This window comes from Pyrus communis, chromosome 15 (assembly GCF_041283825.1).
Source record: "Pyrus communis isolate YQ-2024b chromosome 15, ASM4128382v1, whole genome shotgun sequence".
Lineage (NCBI taxonomy): Eukaryota > Viridiplantae > Streptophyta > Magnoliopsida > Rosales > Rosaceae > Pyrus > Pyrus communis.
The window spans coordinates 23,508,516-23,525,822 of NC_142579.1; the positions used below are offsets into that span (position 1 = coordinate 23,508,516).

General features: G+C 38.6%; 1 protein-coding gene and 1 pseudogene across 1 annotated transcript; one reads left to right on the forward strand and one right to left on the reverse strand.

The window, feature by feature from the left end:
• Window positions 1-9,958: 9,958 nt before the first annotated feature.
• Window positions 9,959-12,479, reverse strand: LOC148690736 (uncharacterized; annotated as a pseudogene).
• Window positions 12,480-13,558: 1,079 nt separating this feature from the next.
• On the forward strand, window positions 13,559-16,878 carry LOC137713446 (triacylglycerol lipase OBL1). The gene is made up of 5 exons (XM_068452743.2): window positions 13,559-14,076; window positions 14,860-15,053; window positions 15,180-15,213; window positions 15,489-16,117; window positions 16,482-16,878. Exons 1-5 carry the CDS (start codon window positions 13,767-13,769, stop codon window positions 16,758-16,760), a joined length of 1,446 nt encoding a protein of 481 aa, XP_068308844.2. The 5' UTR covers window positions 13,559-13,766; the 3' UTR covers window positions 16,761-16,878.
• The last annotated feature ends 429 nt before the right edge of the window (window positions 16,879-17,307 follow it).

A 17,307-nucleotide genomic window follows, 5' to 3' on the forward strand; every position in this document is an offset into this window, starting at 1 on the left:
TGTTTTCTCATTAAACTCTGGATAATGCTTTTTTTTTTTTTTTTTTTTTTTACCTCATTCCTCATCTTCAGAGTGTACACTTTTCAGATCATCAGAATTATAATTTGGTTCATGAACCAGATTCACCTCCCCATTTCCAGCTTCTTTAACCTCTTGTTGTCATTCCTCTTCTTGTTTCTCCCCTTCTCCTTCATTTATTTGCTCTTCTTCTCCTTCATTGCTCTCTTAAATTTGTCTTTTTTTTTTTTTCATTTTCTCAGATTGACTTCCTGTTATTTGCTCATATTGCACCTTATGTGCTTCTTGAATCACTTCATACTTAGCAAAATTTGGGTTATCTTCATCACTTCCATAATTACTCTTTACAAAGCCACTATCTTCTTCAGGATCTTCTTCATCACTTTCTTCTTGGTCTCCTTCAAAATCGACGGGTACATCAAATAAGGTATCACCATGTTCCCCTTCACCTTCTTCACCAACTTGTACACCTTATTCATCAACTTGTACATCTTGTAAACCTCATTCTCGAGCAACTTGGACATATTCAACCTCAGCCACACTTGTACTAGCCACCTCTTCTTGGTGAAAACCATCACCTGAGCACATAACAATCCACTATTCTTCAACAGACACCTCCTTATTATCTAAGGGTCCTTCAATAGCTAGCAACCCTTTTCTTTTTCTTGGTTTACAAGTTATTGCCATAACATCCCCTTCCTCATCATTTAATTCCTCAATAATCACTGTGCTTGGACCGGTGCACTCCATAAACTCCATAAAATGTTGTTCCTTGGTAAGGGCTTCTTCTGCAGACAATTTTTCAATGTACACGTCTAACACTCAAGCCTTTGGAACAAAGTTGCACATCTTCTGTACATCAACATCACTTTGAATAAGCTTTAAACCATCACTAATGTTGAGAATCTTGTAGTAGTAGTTCATGAACATCTCAGTATATCTTAGAGCTTCCACCATATCATCTATCACAGGGAATGACATTAAGTCCTTGTTGCAATAATCTATATATGCAACTTTCCCCCCATAGTAGTATTCATGACTGAGCTCCCCACCATGATGCAAACGAATGGAAAATAGTTCTGGATAACATGAAATTCACCAAAAAAAAAAAAAAAGAAAAGAAAAGAATTTAAAACCCTAGTTAGTGCAGCCAACAAACCGTAGGACCTCAACATATTCAATAGCCAACAACAAAGCAAAGGAAAAAGTACATCACAGAAAAAAACACAAGAGGACCCAAAAGGACCTCCTTATCCAATAAATCAGTAAGTATTTTCAATAACACAAAGAAAACACTACATCTTCTTCACCAACAAACAAAGCACAAAAAATGATCCTAGTTAATGTAGCCAACAAACCATAGGACCACAACCCACCCCAAATGTAAACAATTGTAATTCAACATATTCAACAGCCAACAACAAAGCAAAGGAAAAAGTACATCATAGAAAAATACACAAGAGGACCCAAAATGACCCTATTATCGAACAAATCAGTAAGCATTTTGAATAAACAAAGAAAACACTACATCTTCTTCACCAATAAACAAAGCACAAAAAGGACCCTAGTTAGTGCAGCCAACAAACCGCAAGACCACAACCCATCCCAAATGTAAACAATTGCAATTCAACATATTCAACAACCAACAACAAAGCAAAGGAAAAAGCACATCAAAGAAAAAAGTACAAAAGGACCCAAAAGGACCTCATTATCCAACAAATCAGTAAGCATTTTGAATAAACAAAGAAAACACTACATCTTCTTCACCAACAAACAATACACTAAAATGACCCTCCATTATCCAACATTAGAATAAACAAAACAAAAGCACCCACATTTGAACTTTTGTTAAACAATTATCCAAAGGACCCCCAGGACTACCAGCACCTAAACTACCTTTTCCCTGACAACAATACACAAAGCACCCATCGGACCCCCTGGACCACCAGCACCCAAACTACCTTTTTCTCGACAACAATAAACAAAGCACCCACATGACCCCCATTCTACAACATACCAATAAGCATTTTGAATAAATAATCAACAAAACCCACAACTCGCCAACAAAGATTTTGGAATCAACAAACCCAGAATAACGGGAATAAAAAAAGGGAACCAACAAAGCACAAAATGAACTGAAATTTGTACTTATAATAGGTAAGCGTCGTTTGCTCGGGATCCTCGTGCAGATTCCACCCCATTTCCAATCCTTCAAAATACTGTAAATCCTTCGAAAACTAGAAGAACTAAGGGTTTTCAATAAAAACGAACAAAGGGAAAGTAGGCGACGACAAGACGAACTTAGGGTTTTCGTTGAATGAACTATTGGGTGGCGATTTGGGGCGGGTGATATGAAATTAGGGTTAGGGTTGTTTGATTTGGGAACTGGAACAAAACCGAAATGGAATTAATTGCACGATTGGGGCCTTATGCTTCAATTCAAATTGCACAATTCACGAGGGAAATTTAAAAAAAAAATTTAGTTTTTGAATATATATATATATATATATATTTTGTAATATACATATGTCATCCTTTTAGATGATCCACATGTATCAGAAACCAACGTGGAAGTTCATATATGGAAAGGGTGAGACCCAACATAAGCCACGTCAACATATAACAGAAGAATTGACAGACAACGTAACGGAGGTAGAACATTGCAACAAATTCGTAAGAAAATGTATGACATTGAAACTTTTTAACAATGAGGTATGAAACTATTAACGACCCAATAGTTGAGGTAGTTTTTTGTAATTTACCCTTTTTATAAAAAAAAAGTTTTTAATTATATAAAATAAAAACTTTTTTTTAATATTTAAATAGATTTGTGGAATCTAGTTATGCACCATATCAGCACATAACAGAATATTTGATGGACTTGTGATGAAATGACCACATTGATTTGCAATACTCATTTTCAGGGACTACATTGATCGATTTTCAATTTCAGGGACCATTTTGATGGAGTGGGTCAATTTCAGGAACCATTTGTGATAAAAATCCTATTATTTATTCTAAATGTTTTCCAACAATGTGTCACTAGCATTACAATTTAATGATGTCTTTCCACTTAATTATAAGTGAGAGATCTCAATTTAGACTTACATAAATAACAAGTTTAATACCTAATTATTGCGGTTTTATTTACTGTGCATCTGAACTCAAATCACCCTAAAATAAAATTTTTTTTTTTTGAACCAACGATATTATATAGAGGGGGTAAGCTAAGTCTCACAATAAGTAAGTAATAATGTGGTTCAAATTCGTTGTCGGTAAAAATCAAACCTAAAATCTCTTACTTACAAGTGAAGAAGAATACTACTAAACCGTAGTATTAAGTGGTATTCCTAAAGTAAAATATTTATATAAAAGAAAATCTGATCCATGCACCTAACATTATTCCTTCACTTATAAAAAAATAAATTACAATCGCCATGCTTTACGCCATTTTTTGGTATTTGTACAATAAAATTTCTTCATAAAAAAATATCTATGCCTTGATGTAAAAGATGACTCCTTTGAAAGAATTATATCGACACCTCTGAGAACTATCGAAATCAATAAAACCATTAAATCATGTTTCATTAGTCAGAACATCTAGTCAGAATACTGCAGTAATCTAATATGTATGTATAAATGCATACATGCAGAAGTAGACATGATGAATGTCTGCGGAGTTTGCCCCTCTCTTCTCTAAGTTTTGACAAAGTCCTGCTTTCAATAAGACGAGCCCGTAATGAACCGGTTAAATCGAAAGGAGAGGTCAGGACATGTCTTTATAGGATTCTAACTACTCCTCCTATCATGGTTGCAGTTTCTATCCCTTTCCAAGAGGTTGTGACTCCCTCTTATTTTGAAATTGAGTTCTTTAGTTTTTACTCCATAATGTTTAATACTAGTTTAAACGTTTTTAAGTCCAATAATAATGCCAATCTATTCACTTATATGCCGACATGTATATCCGTAAGTAACAGATCTGAACTTACTCACCTTTATGGAAAACTCTTCCAAAACTCATCTTATAGAAAAAACAAATATATCTATGGCATTCCAGTATGTGCTAAAAATAATTACTTTCGACTGATAATGATGAAACTCAATAATAATCATAGCATGTATAGGCCTCATTTGGCAGTTCGGATTGTATTTCAGTCGGATAGGTAAATCTACCATCGGATAGTACTGACTATTTAACCAGACGTACTGTCTATTCAGTCAGGCGTTTGGTGCAGTATCAGATTAAATTACCCATTTTCTTATGAAAAAAATAATGTCTACATATTTTTTAAGAGCATAAACAAATTAATGAGCAATGATTAGATATGTTCTTAGTTAAATAAAAAAATAAAAACTCGGTTCATCTTGGATAATTTAAGGACTAAAGCTACAATTCTAGGATAGTTAAGAGACCATTCCTCCCATTTCCTCTTCTAAAAAATCATCAGAAGATAACACTAGGTTTTATTGGCAAATTGCCAAAAGATAATTGTTTGTCTCGTTGGGCAAGTGGTGGATTGTTGTGATAATTAAGACTTCCTTTGAATCATTTTGTGTTGAGTTTAAACTTTATCTCTTTTTTTTTTTTATAAATTAATGTAAAATATTATATCACTTGTATTAAAAGTTTCTCGCTAATCCTTGAATTTTGACATGCACTGATGCTCAGCTAGTAATTATCGAAGACGATACTGTGGATGCAAATTTCTTCCTCCTTGATCTTGGACAAAATTGCACCTACAAAACAAATAACACCTTAGGTCAAGGTCAAAAGCCTCATGCGCCCACGATGAATTGGGGGGGGGGGGGGGGCTTTGGCTAAAGAACCTCCGATGCCAAAGTTAGAATTTAGAGAGAAAAGTGTTTGAGAGTTTTGGAGAATTTTAGCAAGAGTGTGGAATGATCTTTTGGTGAAAATGGGAGCCTATTTAAAGGGATAGGCCAGTCCTCTTTGGAGAAAGAGTGGCCGGCCATTAGGTGGATTTTTGGGTTTAATTTTGGTTTAATTAGGCCAATTTTAATAGGTATTAATTGGCTAATTAAACATAAGGGGAATGTTTTGGTGGTTATAGAATATTTAGAATAAATAGATAATTAGGTTATGTAATAATTAGCTAATTGATTTAGCTAAAAAAGGGAAATTAGGTAAAAGATATATGGTGTGAAATAAATTTTAGGGATTACCTTGTAGAAGGATTTGATGAGATAAATTTTTGAATTGTTACCTTTTTTGGGCATTTCTGACTTGGTTGATGATGATTGCCCGCTACTCGGGCGTAGGAATCCTGATATGCCTCAAGGGTATTTTTGTCTTCTTTATCCAAAAATCCACGTGTCGCCTTGTAAATATTTTTGGCTTCACAAATGCCCCCACACCTGTTGGGCTGCTCGTAGGAAAGGGCAGTAGGTGTAGAGATCTTCTTGCTTTAGGAAACGTAGGATTGTTTCCTATTTTGATGTTGATTCTCTCTTTAATAGAAAATTAGATCCTTCTAGGAAAGGGAAATAAATTTCTCTCAAAGCCTATTTAAGTCCACCTTAAGTGGGTTATTAAATCAACTTTGGAGAGCAATTTATTCTACCCTACAAGAGAGATAGAGCTTAGAGGATATTTGTTCCCCCTTCTCTAGCAATCTTCTACATCTTGCCCGTGCAAAGGATCGTCTTTCATTGCTTTCTTTGTTTTCTCTGTGCCGCACCGAGGTAAGAAAAAATTAATTTTCCTTGTCTTGTCCTTGGATAGTGTTGTCATGGGGTAATTGTCAGGGTGGTGCAGCATGTCGGCTTGGCAAGGGCTGAGAAGGTGTTGTGGCAGGGACCACTGCTTAGGCTGCTCGGCTTGGCTAGAGCTAAGGGCAGCTTGCACAGCTGGGGCTGTGGATTGAGGCGCTGGGGCGCAATGTTAAACGAGTCGCATGACTCATGTCTTTTGGCTTCTTGGACTTGACGGGGGCCAAGCCTACGATTCAGAGAGATGAAGAGGTTGAGGACCTTATGGGCTGCTGGAATAGTGGGCATGCAGGCCTCATGCTTGCTGGTATGAGAGAAAAGATGATACTTAGTTCTCTTCACCAGGAGAAATATGGGTTGCTCTCTCGAGAGAAGGTAAAGAAGATAAAGGCAGAAGAGATCTTCCCCGTTTGCTCAAGAGATGCTGCTTAAGAAAAGACTGAAGACTTCCTCCGCTACTCGTGAGGGTCCACCTGCTATTGAAAGGCCTTTGATTGACATGACTTCTTCCAATAGGAAGAAAAATGAAGATGCTAGAACTAAGCCTGTGGTTCCTGCTATGTCGAGAATGGCGAATTCAATTGTTGATAGTATTGCTCAGTGTAGAGGTCTTGTCATGCCTTCAATACGATAATGTGGACTCTGCTGCTAAAGTGGCGCTAAGGCCCACTCCCTCTGCTGCTGAGACTGATTCGCCTGCTGGGAAGGAGAAAACTGCTCGTGTGGGCAGCTGTGAGCAATCCATTAAGCCTGCTTCTAGAGAGGCTGCTAAGATCTATGTGCTCTTGAAACCAGATATACTTGAAGATAAGAACGCTTGTGCCAAGTTTGTTGATGACGTTAGAAAGGTTTGTTTGCCCAAGTTCCTTTGTGAAGTATACGACCCAATATAGAAGGACTGCTCTGCTTGTTATGATGCATATATAGCAAGGCTGCCAAGAAGATGGTGAAGACTATGGCAGCTGAAGCTTATTCCTCATTCGAGGAGATCAAGAGGTTAGACTCTGAGCTCGTTGCTTTGAAGAGGTTTAATATTTCTGCCCTTACTTCTCTGCAGCTTGAGACCGCTCGCCAAGTGATCGTTGTCTTGAAGACTAGTCTTGACGCGATCCAAGTTAAGTATGAAAGTGCAGGAAATGATATTGGATGTTACATACCTCATATTCAAGATCTTGAGTTTGCAATTTTTGAGCTTCATTTTTCTGCTTATGCAAAGGATGAAGAGTTGATTACTATTTATAATCAAGTAATCCACTTCAAAAGAATCGTTGATAGGCTTGAACCCCAAGTGTTGGAACTTCGAGGTGTACTAAAGATCAACGAAAGTTTGAAGAAGGAAGTGGATGAGCTGCAGCGTGTCCGTGTTGGTCAGCTCGAGGAGAATGAGCAGCTAAAGGGTGAGAATGGTAGGTTTGAGGTTTTGAAACCTTCTCTATTTCTCCGGAAGACTTGTTTGTTTTTACTTTTGAGGCTTTCATTGGTGAAGTAGTTGAAGAAGTTGGTGCCCAGGCTAGGGCAGCTGAGGGTGAAGCGCTGGATGATGCCGCTGCTAAGAACGTCACTGCTGCTGAAAGTGTGGTGACCGAGTAGTCTTCTAGGTAGCCTTTAGGATTTTCTTTGTTTTCCCTTGTAGGTCTTGTTTTTTTTGAACTTCTTTGGCCTTTTCAAGTTGTTTATAAACATCATTTCTTCGCTTTCTTCATCGTCGCTTCTTTTGTTCATGCCCTAACATTTAGACTTTATAGACCAATGGTAGGCATGTTACTTTTCTATAAGCAGACATGCCTGCGTAGTCTATGCAGCCGTAGGTGTTGGTATAGAACTTTGCAAAGTTGTTAGCCATAGGATTGGCATCCGGATGCCTTACTTATAGAAGTAGACAAATCCATGTAACCACTAGGCTGTTAACCTTGGCTTTCTCCAATTCCATAGGTTGCATAGCAAGTATCATAACACTTTAGGACTTGGTGTAAGTTGTTTCGCACTTGGCAGAGGTGAAGCTTATCGACTATGTAGCATGTCCACAGTGGATAAAGCTTCGTATATGCATGCTAGCTTGTTTAACCTTTCACAAGAATATGCAGTTGTATAAGTCTAGCATGGCTTTACTGCTCGAAGGGCAAGCCGTAGACAGTCTTCTAGAAACCGTAGGCTACCTTAATGCACTCGGTAGCAGCTTTAGGGTTCCAGGGTAGCCGTCCATCGGATGTACTGCGTAATGTGCCCCTTCGTCCCTAAGGCCCAGTTCCCCACGGATTATACCAAGAGACCCAAAATCCTTTAGTTAGTTAAGCCTTGAAAAAGACCATTATGGCTACTTCGAGGAATCCCGGCTCAAGCCATTGTGCATCTAGTTATACTAGGGCAGCCAGGCTCATCCATGTATGGATATTTGGAGTGTAGAGTTTATCATCCCGTCTTGGAGAGCTGACCCATGTAGGTGTCAGGGGATTGGTTTACCTTCTTGCACTAAAGAGCATGGTTGGTCCTTCGGGGGGAGGGGGTGCAATTCCTGCAATGAGTCCCTAAGAAGGACACGGTCTTCTTTTGAAGTGCAAGAGTGATTAGTTGTTGTAAGCATGCAACCGAGCCAAGTTGTTATTACTTTTGAATTCTTTATTGAAAAACGAGCGAAACGAACGAGAACTTAGCTGTAAGGTAGAAACTGCATAACAACTGGATAGTCCTCAGCTTGTGAGGTGGTCCCCGTCGAGCTGCTTGAGTCTTCGGGCTTTGATGTAGTGGGAGGTCACACATGGTACTTCCTCAGATTGTAGGCGCCCCACTGCTTTTTCGATCTTTTTGTCGTTTCATAGTGGCAAAGGTGTAATTACTCTTGCCGCCTACTCTACTGATCTTATACGGACTTTCCCAGATGAGATCCATCTTTTTGGAGCCTTTTTTATGGTCAATGATGAAGGTTTTTCTTAGGACTAGATCTTCAGGCTGGAACTGCCGGATCTTGGCCTTTTTGTTGTGGTTAGAGAGGAGCTGCTGCTGGTAGGATATGATGCGGGTGATGGTCTGCTCGCGCTTCTCTTCTGCCAGATCTAAGCTTATGGCCATCTCCTTACTATTCTACTCAATGCTTGGTAGTAAAGCAGTGATACTTGACTTGATGACATTGGGATGAATGATTGCTTTTGAGCTAAATGCCAAAGAGAGGAGTCTCACCGGCTGTTCGTCTTTTGATGCTGCATTATGCCTGTAGACATCCCGGAAGGGTTCGTCTGGCCATTTTCCCTTCTTATTGGTGAGGGATTTCTTGAGGTAATCAAGGATCATGTGTTGCTTAATGCCATATTTTTGGACATGTGTTGCTTAATGCCATACTTTTGGAAGAACTTCGCCATACCTTTTCCCACGAATTGCGGGCCATTGTCAGTGATGATGGACTATGGGATGCCAAATCGGCAAATGATGTTCCTCCATATGAAGTATTCTATGTCTGTTTGAGTCGTGGTCGTCTTGGGCTCTGCTTCTACCTATTTGGTGAAGTAATCGGTTGCCACGATCATCATGCATCTGCCCCTAGTAGCAGGCGGCATAAGTCCTACCAGGTCGATTGCCCACTGTATAAACAGCTAAGGACTCGTATGCGGGTGTAGCTCACTGGCAGACAGTCCTGGTATCGGCTTGTAGCGCTGGCAGCGGTCGTACTTTTGTACTAACTTCTTAGCATCTTGGTGCATGGTAGAGAGTCATGGAGCTGAGGCCATGTTACATGTAGCAGGAGATGCTCAACTGCCGGTATTAGACCATTATAGAGCTAAATTTATGGAGCAAGGGTCGGCTAGGGCCGTGTAACGCGCAGCATAAGGTAGTGCTCAACTGCTGATACATGTTGCTCCTATGTAGAATCTTTTGGGGCGACGAAGACAAAACTTGCTTCCGAGTGTGTCATTCCAGTGTTCGTCTGCCCTTGGCGTGTATTTTAGGCCAAGTTGTTGCGTTCGTCGGAAAACTTTGCATCCACCAGGGTTTATGCCTTTATCGTTGAACGTTTGGATTGGGTGGAATAATGCGTCATGAGGATGACTACGTGTATTTGAAGGTAAAACTTAAGCTTTCGGGTTGCAACAACTATTGCCAAAGTTAGCTTTTGAATTTCTGATAGCATCGAGAAAAGCTTTTGAACTGTGGAATACAGGTAGTCGGGCCCCCAGCTCTTTTCGTATGATAGTAGAGCTTATTGCTGCTTCAGATACCGTCAAACATGTGAATCAGTCCTTCTTTGATTCCGGTTTGGATAGCACGGAGGTGATGTCCGGTACTTTTTCAAGTCCTTGAATGTGCATTGGTGTGCCTCGTCCCAAAATGCATGCTTCTCTGCCAGAGCGAAAGAGTCTGCTAGAGTTAGATATTCTTTCATGATTAATTTTCCGAATAGTGGGTGGTCTGCTCGAAGTTCTTTTTGGAAGGCTGCTCTAGCTATCGAGTCGTTGCATCCGACTATCTTTGCCTTTTCTGCTTTGAACCTCTTCACATAGTCACGAAGTGACTCTTTTGGGTTCTTCTTGACGTTGAACAAATGGTCGGACTTCTTTTTGATCGAGTGATACGATGAATATTCTTTGGTAAAAATGAAGGAAAGTTCGTAGAAACTTCGGATAGATTGTGGTGGTAGGGTGTAGAACTAATCTTGCGCCTCGCCTTGTAGAGTGGTAGCGAATATCTTGCACATAAGATCGTCGTTGTTTCGATAGAGGATCATTGTGTTTCGGTAGTGCTTTAAGTGTTTCTCCGGGTCTTCATCCCCTTTGAAAGATATGAAATGTGGCATGCTAAACTCATGTGGAGGCTTTGCTTGCTCGATCTCGTCCGTGAAGGGTAACCTGCTTATGTTGGTCATGTCCCGTCGTAGAGCCTCATCGGCCACTTCGTTGGGTTGGAAATCACGCGATCGCTTGTTTAGGAGCCTTTCTACTTCTTCCTGAATTTGCCTTTGTTGGTGTAGTGGAGCTCTCGGATGCCCCTAGTCTTGACCTGCTGGTTTAGGCTGCTCTTCTACGTGCTCGGTTCGTCTATGTCGCGGCAGCGGTACATGTGGTAGACTCCTAGCAGGCGAGGGATTTCGCAGGCTAGTAGTTGAACTTGAGTCGAATTAAGTGACTGCTTCTCTTTGTCCGTCATGCTGCCTACTTCGATGTGATGTGGAGGATGCTCCTTGCGGATCTAGCCGCGAATAAACACTTCGCTTGGAAGGTTACTCATGTTAATTATCGGAGTGTGGCCCCAACTGTGAGTGTATGCTAGTCCGTGGGCCTAGTCGAGAGTACACACTCCTCCATGCGCTAAGACTGGAGTATACGCTATCTCGAGGGCCCAATTGGGAGTGTACTCTGCCCAAACGCTCGGTTCGTGGCTGGTTGAGTGGCTACTTGTCGTGACGCTGCTGGAGAGGTTCTTCGTCTGCCCTTGTCCTTATTCGGGTCACCTCGTTTGGAACACGTTGCATCTTGGTGCGTTGCAATAGCTAGTTCACCAAGGTCGTTTGTTGTGTTAGGACGTTCGTCAACTCTATTACTTGTCGAGACAAGTGTTGTTCGTCATTTGGGTTGGAAGAGTTTGGAAGGAATGTATCTCCTTGAGCAGTGGAAGTGTGGTAGACTCCGGGCACAAGATTTGAGTTGGGAAATGTCAAATCCGCAGAAAAATGTGGTGAAAATGCTCCCGATTAGATCATCGGTTCGGAAATTTGGAGCAAGGACGGTTGAACTAATCTTGGACCAATTTAGGCTGCTAGGAAGGCCACGGAAGCAGGCTGTGCCACAGGAGTGGGCTACTCGGCGAGAGTAGGTTGTGCCACAAGAATGGGCTGCTCAGTGGGAGCAAGCTGGGCAGCGAGAGTGGGCTGTTCAGCGGGAGCAGGTTGGTCTATGAAAGTGGGCTGCTCGGCAGGAGCAAGCTAGGCCACGGGAGTGGGCTGCTCGGCGGGAACAGGCTGGGCCACGGGAGTGGGCTGCTCGGCATGTAGCGCATGTGAGTGCGAGGCTTGGGCTCGGGCCTGTGCAAGCTTGGATGGCACGGCTTAGGCCATGGTGGAACCTCGTAATGGTGATGCCACTCCGCCTATGACCACGTTTAGCCTCGCGAATCGCTGCGGTCCCATTTCTTGAGTATTAGAATTTTTACTTGTGGAATTTTCTAAATTTCTAGCCATTATATTCCTCTTTTACGTTTTATCAAAGAATCTTTGTGGATGCAAATTTCTTCCTCCTTGATCTTGGACAAAATTGCACCTACAAAACAAATAACACCTCAGGTCAAGGCCAAGAGCCTCACGCGCCCACGATGAATAGAGGGGCTTTGGCCGAAGAACCTTCGATGCCAAAGTTAGAATTTAGAGAGAAAAGTGTTTGAGAGTTTTGGAGAATTTTAGTAAGAGTGTGGAATGATCTTTTGGTGAAAATGGGAGCCTATTTAAAGGGATAGGCCGGTCCTCTTTGGAGAAAGAGTGGCCGGCCATTAGGTGGGCTTTTGGGTTTAATTTTGGTTTAATTAGCCAATTTTAATAGGTATTAATTGGCTAATTAAACATAAGGTGAATGTTTTGGTGGTTATAGAATATTTAGAATAAATAGATAATTAGTTTATGTAATAATTAGCTAATTGATTAGCTAAAAAAGGAAAATTAGGTAAAGGATATATGGGGTGAAATAAATTTTAGGGATTACCTTGTAGAAGGATTTGATGAGATGAATTTTTGAATTGTTACCTTTTTTGGGCATTTCTGACTTGATTGAGGATGATTGCCCACTACTCGTGCGTAGGAATCCTGATATGCCTCAAGGATATTTTTGTCTTCTTTATCCAAAAATCCATGTGTCACCTTGTGAATATTTTTGACTCCACATATGCTGCATGTTTTTACAAATGAAAATATCTGGTTGTTAAGCTATCTTCATATGTGAAAATTAGGTTTTTTTTCAAGGAAAATTAATGAAAATGATTTGAAAATTTTGAGTTTTAACGATAAGGACAAAATAAAAGGTAAAGTGAATAATACTAAAATTTACTTTTTAATATAAAAATGTAATTTTTCGTTAAAATAAATAGTATCGAAAATTTTTCATTAAAGTTACTTTTTCATTTTTTTAATTTTTAATTTTTAATTTTTATAAATTTATTCGGGTCAATGTCTTTAGGAAATTAGGTTGGTTGTTGTAGGTGTGAACCTTCACGGAAGTCTCAGACAAGTTGTGTTCGTGTTGCACATGCTCAGTTTACAAAGGAATAGGGCCCACTCGATGGACTATAAAAAAGTGTTTAAGGAACGATTTATTATTTAATCGTTGATAAAAATATTTATTTTTATTAGTAACATATCATTTTTATTTTGTAATTTTGTCTCTAAATTTATTCTCTTTAATGCTACTCCTCATTTTTACCTTTCACATATTTTTCTTAATTTTAATCATCGAATTGAATAAATTAAATATAATCAATAAACAAAATTAATAAAAATGTAAAAAGTAAAATACAATGTGTCAATGTCACTATCAAACATCCCAGCATATAGATCCAGCATGGCGTTCGAGTTTTCTGGAATTTGTCCCGCACAAAAGGATTCCCGCTTGTACAGTATAAGTGGAAAGGATAACATGAGAGTGAGAGAGATTAAATTTGTAAATAAAATTTAAAAATTAAATTACGTGTTACTAATAAGAATGAACACGTTTATTAATATTTAAATAATAATCTAATTATTAACTTTTATATCATTTAGCTTACAAAATTTTATCTAAAAATTTAATCTTTATGAAAAATATGTTTTAAGAACGCGTCAAAGAAAGTCTAAGAGAAGACCAAGACTTAGCCATATTTTCATCGATAACGCAGCCGCCTTTAGCTGATCAACTATAGCATCCTACAATTATTTGTTTATTTATCACAAACTAGCTATATATTGAGAGAGAAACTTGTAGCGCAGCAAATTAACACATAGTAACTCCACCACTAAAGAAGTTTACGTTATATTCTCTCATCATTTTCACAGCAAATAAACTCCCATAGCCATGGCAGCTGCTTGTGATAAGGGTTTCTCATGCAATTACATGCTCCTTGAACCAAAGGATGTGGGTTTCTTTGATCTGTTTCACATCTTGTTTTCCAATAACTTAGAAAGGAGGAGGTTCGTTGACTCTTCTGAGGAAACTGAGGACGACTTTCAGCGCAGATGGCTCATATTTCTCTCTATTGTTGTCCAAAAATTGCTTCAATTTGTGGCCAAGCCAATGGCAGCTATTGGCTGGGGGATCGAGATGTGTTTGAATCTTGTCTCAAGTAATCAAAACTTGGTCGGACTCCTTCTAAATTTACTGCGAGGTACACATATAGTTTATTTATTAACTTGCGCCCTTCCCACGCAGCAGCTGTTTTGGTTAAGTTAACTGCCAATTTTCTAGCATTAATTACAATTAGTATTCTTTTATCATGCACTCACAGTTGTTCCTTCCATGCCCAAGAACAAAACACAAATGGCTGTATTGGCTTCTCCCTGAATACCGATTCCAGAATTCGTCCACAATTAGCACTCTCATAAAAGAAATTAATGTAATTTGAGTAACGACTATCATAAGTAGTGGCATCAACGCTGCCTCTCATGAGAACATCTAAATGGAGGCTTGAGCGGCAGCAACGGCCTCCACTGCCTCTGTGCTCGGTGTTTCATAATTTTAACAATAGATAGATCAGATAGATAGAGAAAGCAGTTGGCATGTCGGGAAGTAAATAACTTTATATTTTGGAATTATATACGAAAGGATGAGATGGATATTGTATTAGTTGGTCTATATAATATAAGATAATATGGGTCCAAGCTGGCAAATTTGGCGTGAAAAAACTAAATTAATAAAAAAAATACTAGCTAGTGAACGCATGCATCTGTATCACATGGAATGATGGAAGTACGTACCATAATGTAGTAGCTATGATGAACTGTGTTTTTTATTTTATTTTATGTTAAAGAAGTGTAATATATCAACTGTGATAGTATTTCTAATCTGTGAACCAGGTCAATAAACAATAGAAAAAATATATATATAATTAATCTGTACATGTTGGATTATTTTATGGAGATTAAATGGATATTAATGGTGATACGAACAGGTAACGTGATAATACCAGATAAATCCTCAAGAACGTTCTTGTCGTTTATTGGAAATTTGGACAAGCGAGTAGAGCTGGACGAAAGCATCAAGCCTGGAGATGGCAAGTACAACGCAGCACTTAGTATGATGGCGTCTAAAATATCATATGAGAACATATTCTACATCCAAACTGTTGTCCAGGATCATTGGAAGGTATCACATTATTTTGCATATCTTTACCTCCAATGCTTCCATTAATTTTAGTATAATATGATAGTCCTATGGTTCAACTGTAAACTGATGACTGCCTTTTGTTTTCTATTTTCCTTCTTTTTGCAGATGGAGTTCTTGGGCTCTTATGACTTCTGGAATGGTAAGAAATGACTAAATCTGAAGAAAATTATAAAGTACAGAAAATTCGGTTTAGAGAACTTTGTTAATGCATATTTTATTTTCTAAAATAGGTTAGTTTTCCTGTTCGACTATGGAAATTAAATCTCATGTATACGCATTAACATAGGGTAATATGATTTATATATAAGCGAATTATATATAGGTTAATTTACCTAGCAAAAATTCACTTAAAGTCATTCGAAGTTAAGTACCACTTAAATCCCAAACTAACAAAACATTATTATTGTCGTGTAGATTATCAAGAAAAAGCCACAACACAAGCCTGTATGTTCCGTGACAGAAGTGGTGACCATGACACAATTGTTGTGGCCTTCAGAGGCACTGAACCCTTTGATGCGGATGCATGGTGCTCCGACTTTGACATCTCCTGGTATCAACTTGAAGGGGTTGGAAAGATCCATAGTGGCTTCATGAAAGCTCTAGGCTTACAAAAGAATGTCGGTTGGCCGGAGCCTGAGCAAATCAAAGAAGACGGTAGCCGCCCAGCCTTGGCTTACTATGCCATTAGAGATATGTTGAAAAAACTTCTTCTGGAAAATGACAAAGCCAAATTTATAATAACTGGGCACAGTTTAGGTGGGGCACTAGCAATTCTCTTTCCGGCAGTTTTAACATTTCACAAAGGGAAGGATTCAGATTTGCTGTTGGAGAGGTTGGAGGGAGTCTATACATTTGGGCAGCCTAGGGTTGGAGATAAGGCTTTTGGGGAGTACATGGAAAAGAAAATGATAAAGCATAAGATTAGGTATTTTAGGTTTGTTTATGGGAGTGACATGGTGCCTAGGTTGCCTTATGATGACAAAGCTCTAATGTTCAAGCACTTTGGGACTTGCCTCTACTATAATAGGAATTATGAAGTTCAGGTGAGCACTACTTTTCTCTTATCAAATCTAGTAAGAATGGAAATGTTTATTATGTCATATTATGTTATTAACCAACATTATCTGTCGTGCGATTGTGAAAAAGAATCGACTTGGCTGATGGTCCAAATTCAAAATTTTATAACATAAACAAATATCATTTTCCAATTAGAAATACGGCTGATATATATGTCAGTTCTGATAAAAATTGTGTTGTTATTATTACTTTATAATGTCAATAACAACTCTCTAGAAAACGTATAGAGTGGGCTAATTTCATAATATCTTATTACATGCTTCTTAATTATTGGACTAATTTCATAATATCTTATTGCATGCTTCTTAATTATATATTCATGTGCTGCAGGTTGTTCCAGAAGAGCCAAACAAGAATTACTTCTTTCCAACAGGGACAATACCAATGATAATGAATGCTTTTGGTGAGCTCGCAAGAAGTTTCACCATTCCAAATAAGTTGGGACCAAACTACAATGAAGGCCCCTTGTTCAAGTTGTTTAGGCTAATGGGTTTGCTACTGCCAGGAGCACCAGCTCATTGTCCCCAAGATTATGTAAATGCCACCAGATTAGGATCCTCGCATGTGTTCCTCCCTCACACGAATTCAGTGAAATCAAAATCCATATAGTCCTGCCTACGATTTCATTGTAATTAATTTCAAATTCCGCAGGAATTTGTAGTGTGTTTCCAAGTTTATACCTTTCACTAAGAAGGCCATTGAGTTAATTACATCTTTATTTCTTTTACATTTTTTTCACGGAAAACAAATGCAATTTTTTTATTTGGAAAACCCTTATAGTACAACTGTTACAAGTACAATAAAATAAAAATGCCTAAGAGCATCTCCAAATGAGATGTCAAAATGTCCATATCTGTAATAATAGTAATAAAAGATATCCCTAATCTTTTTCAACCGAAATGTCAATTCCTACGTGGCATAACATGGAAAGGCAGCAAAGAAAGTCGCTGTCAAATTTGATAGCATCTTCAAATCTATTTTTAGTAATTAATAAATGCTTTTGATAATTTTTATACTTATCTTTTGTTTCAAAATACTTATTACAACTATAAAAAGTAAATAATATAATAAATAATAGTTTAAATTTGACATATATGAAAAATCAATGTGCCACACAAGCCTTCAAATTTAAATTTTGGGTTTAAACCTTAACATC

What these genes read in the sequence shown, in the direction of transcription:
- LOC137713446 (XM_068452743.2), top strand. Translation starts at nt 13,767, where the DNA reads ATGGCAGCTGCTTGTGATAAGGGTTTCTCATGCAATTACATGCTCCTT. An exon ending in TTGTCCAGGATCATTGGAAG is followed by an intron (nt 15,054 to 15,179) that starts GTATCACATTAT and finishes TTCTTTTTGCAG; the next exon opens with ATGGAGTTCTTGGGCTCTTA. An exon ending in ATAGGAATTATGAAGTTCAG is followed by an intron (nt 16,118 to 16,481) that starts GTGAGCACTACT and finishes CATGTGCTGCAG; the next exon opens with GTTGTTCCAGAAGAGCCAAA.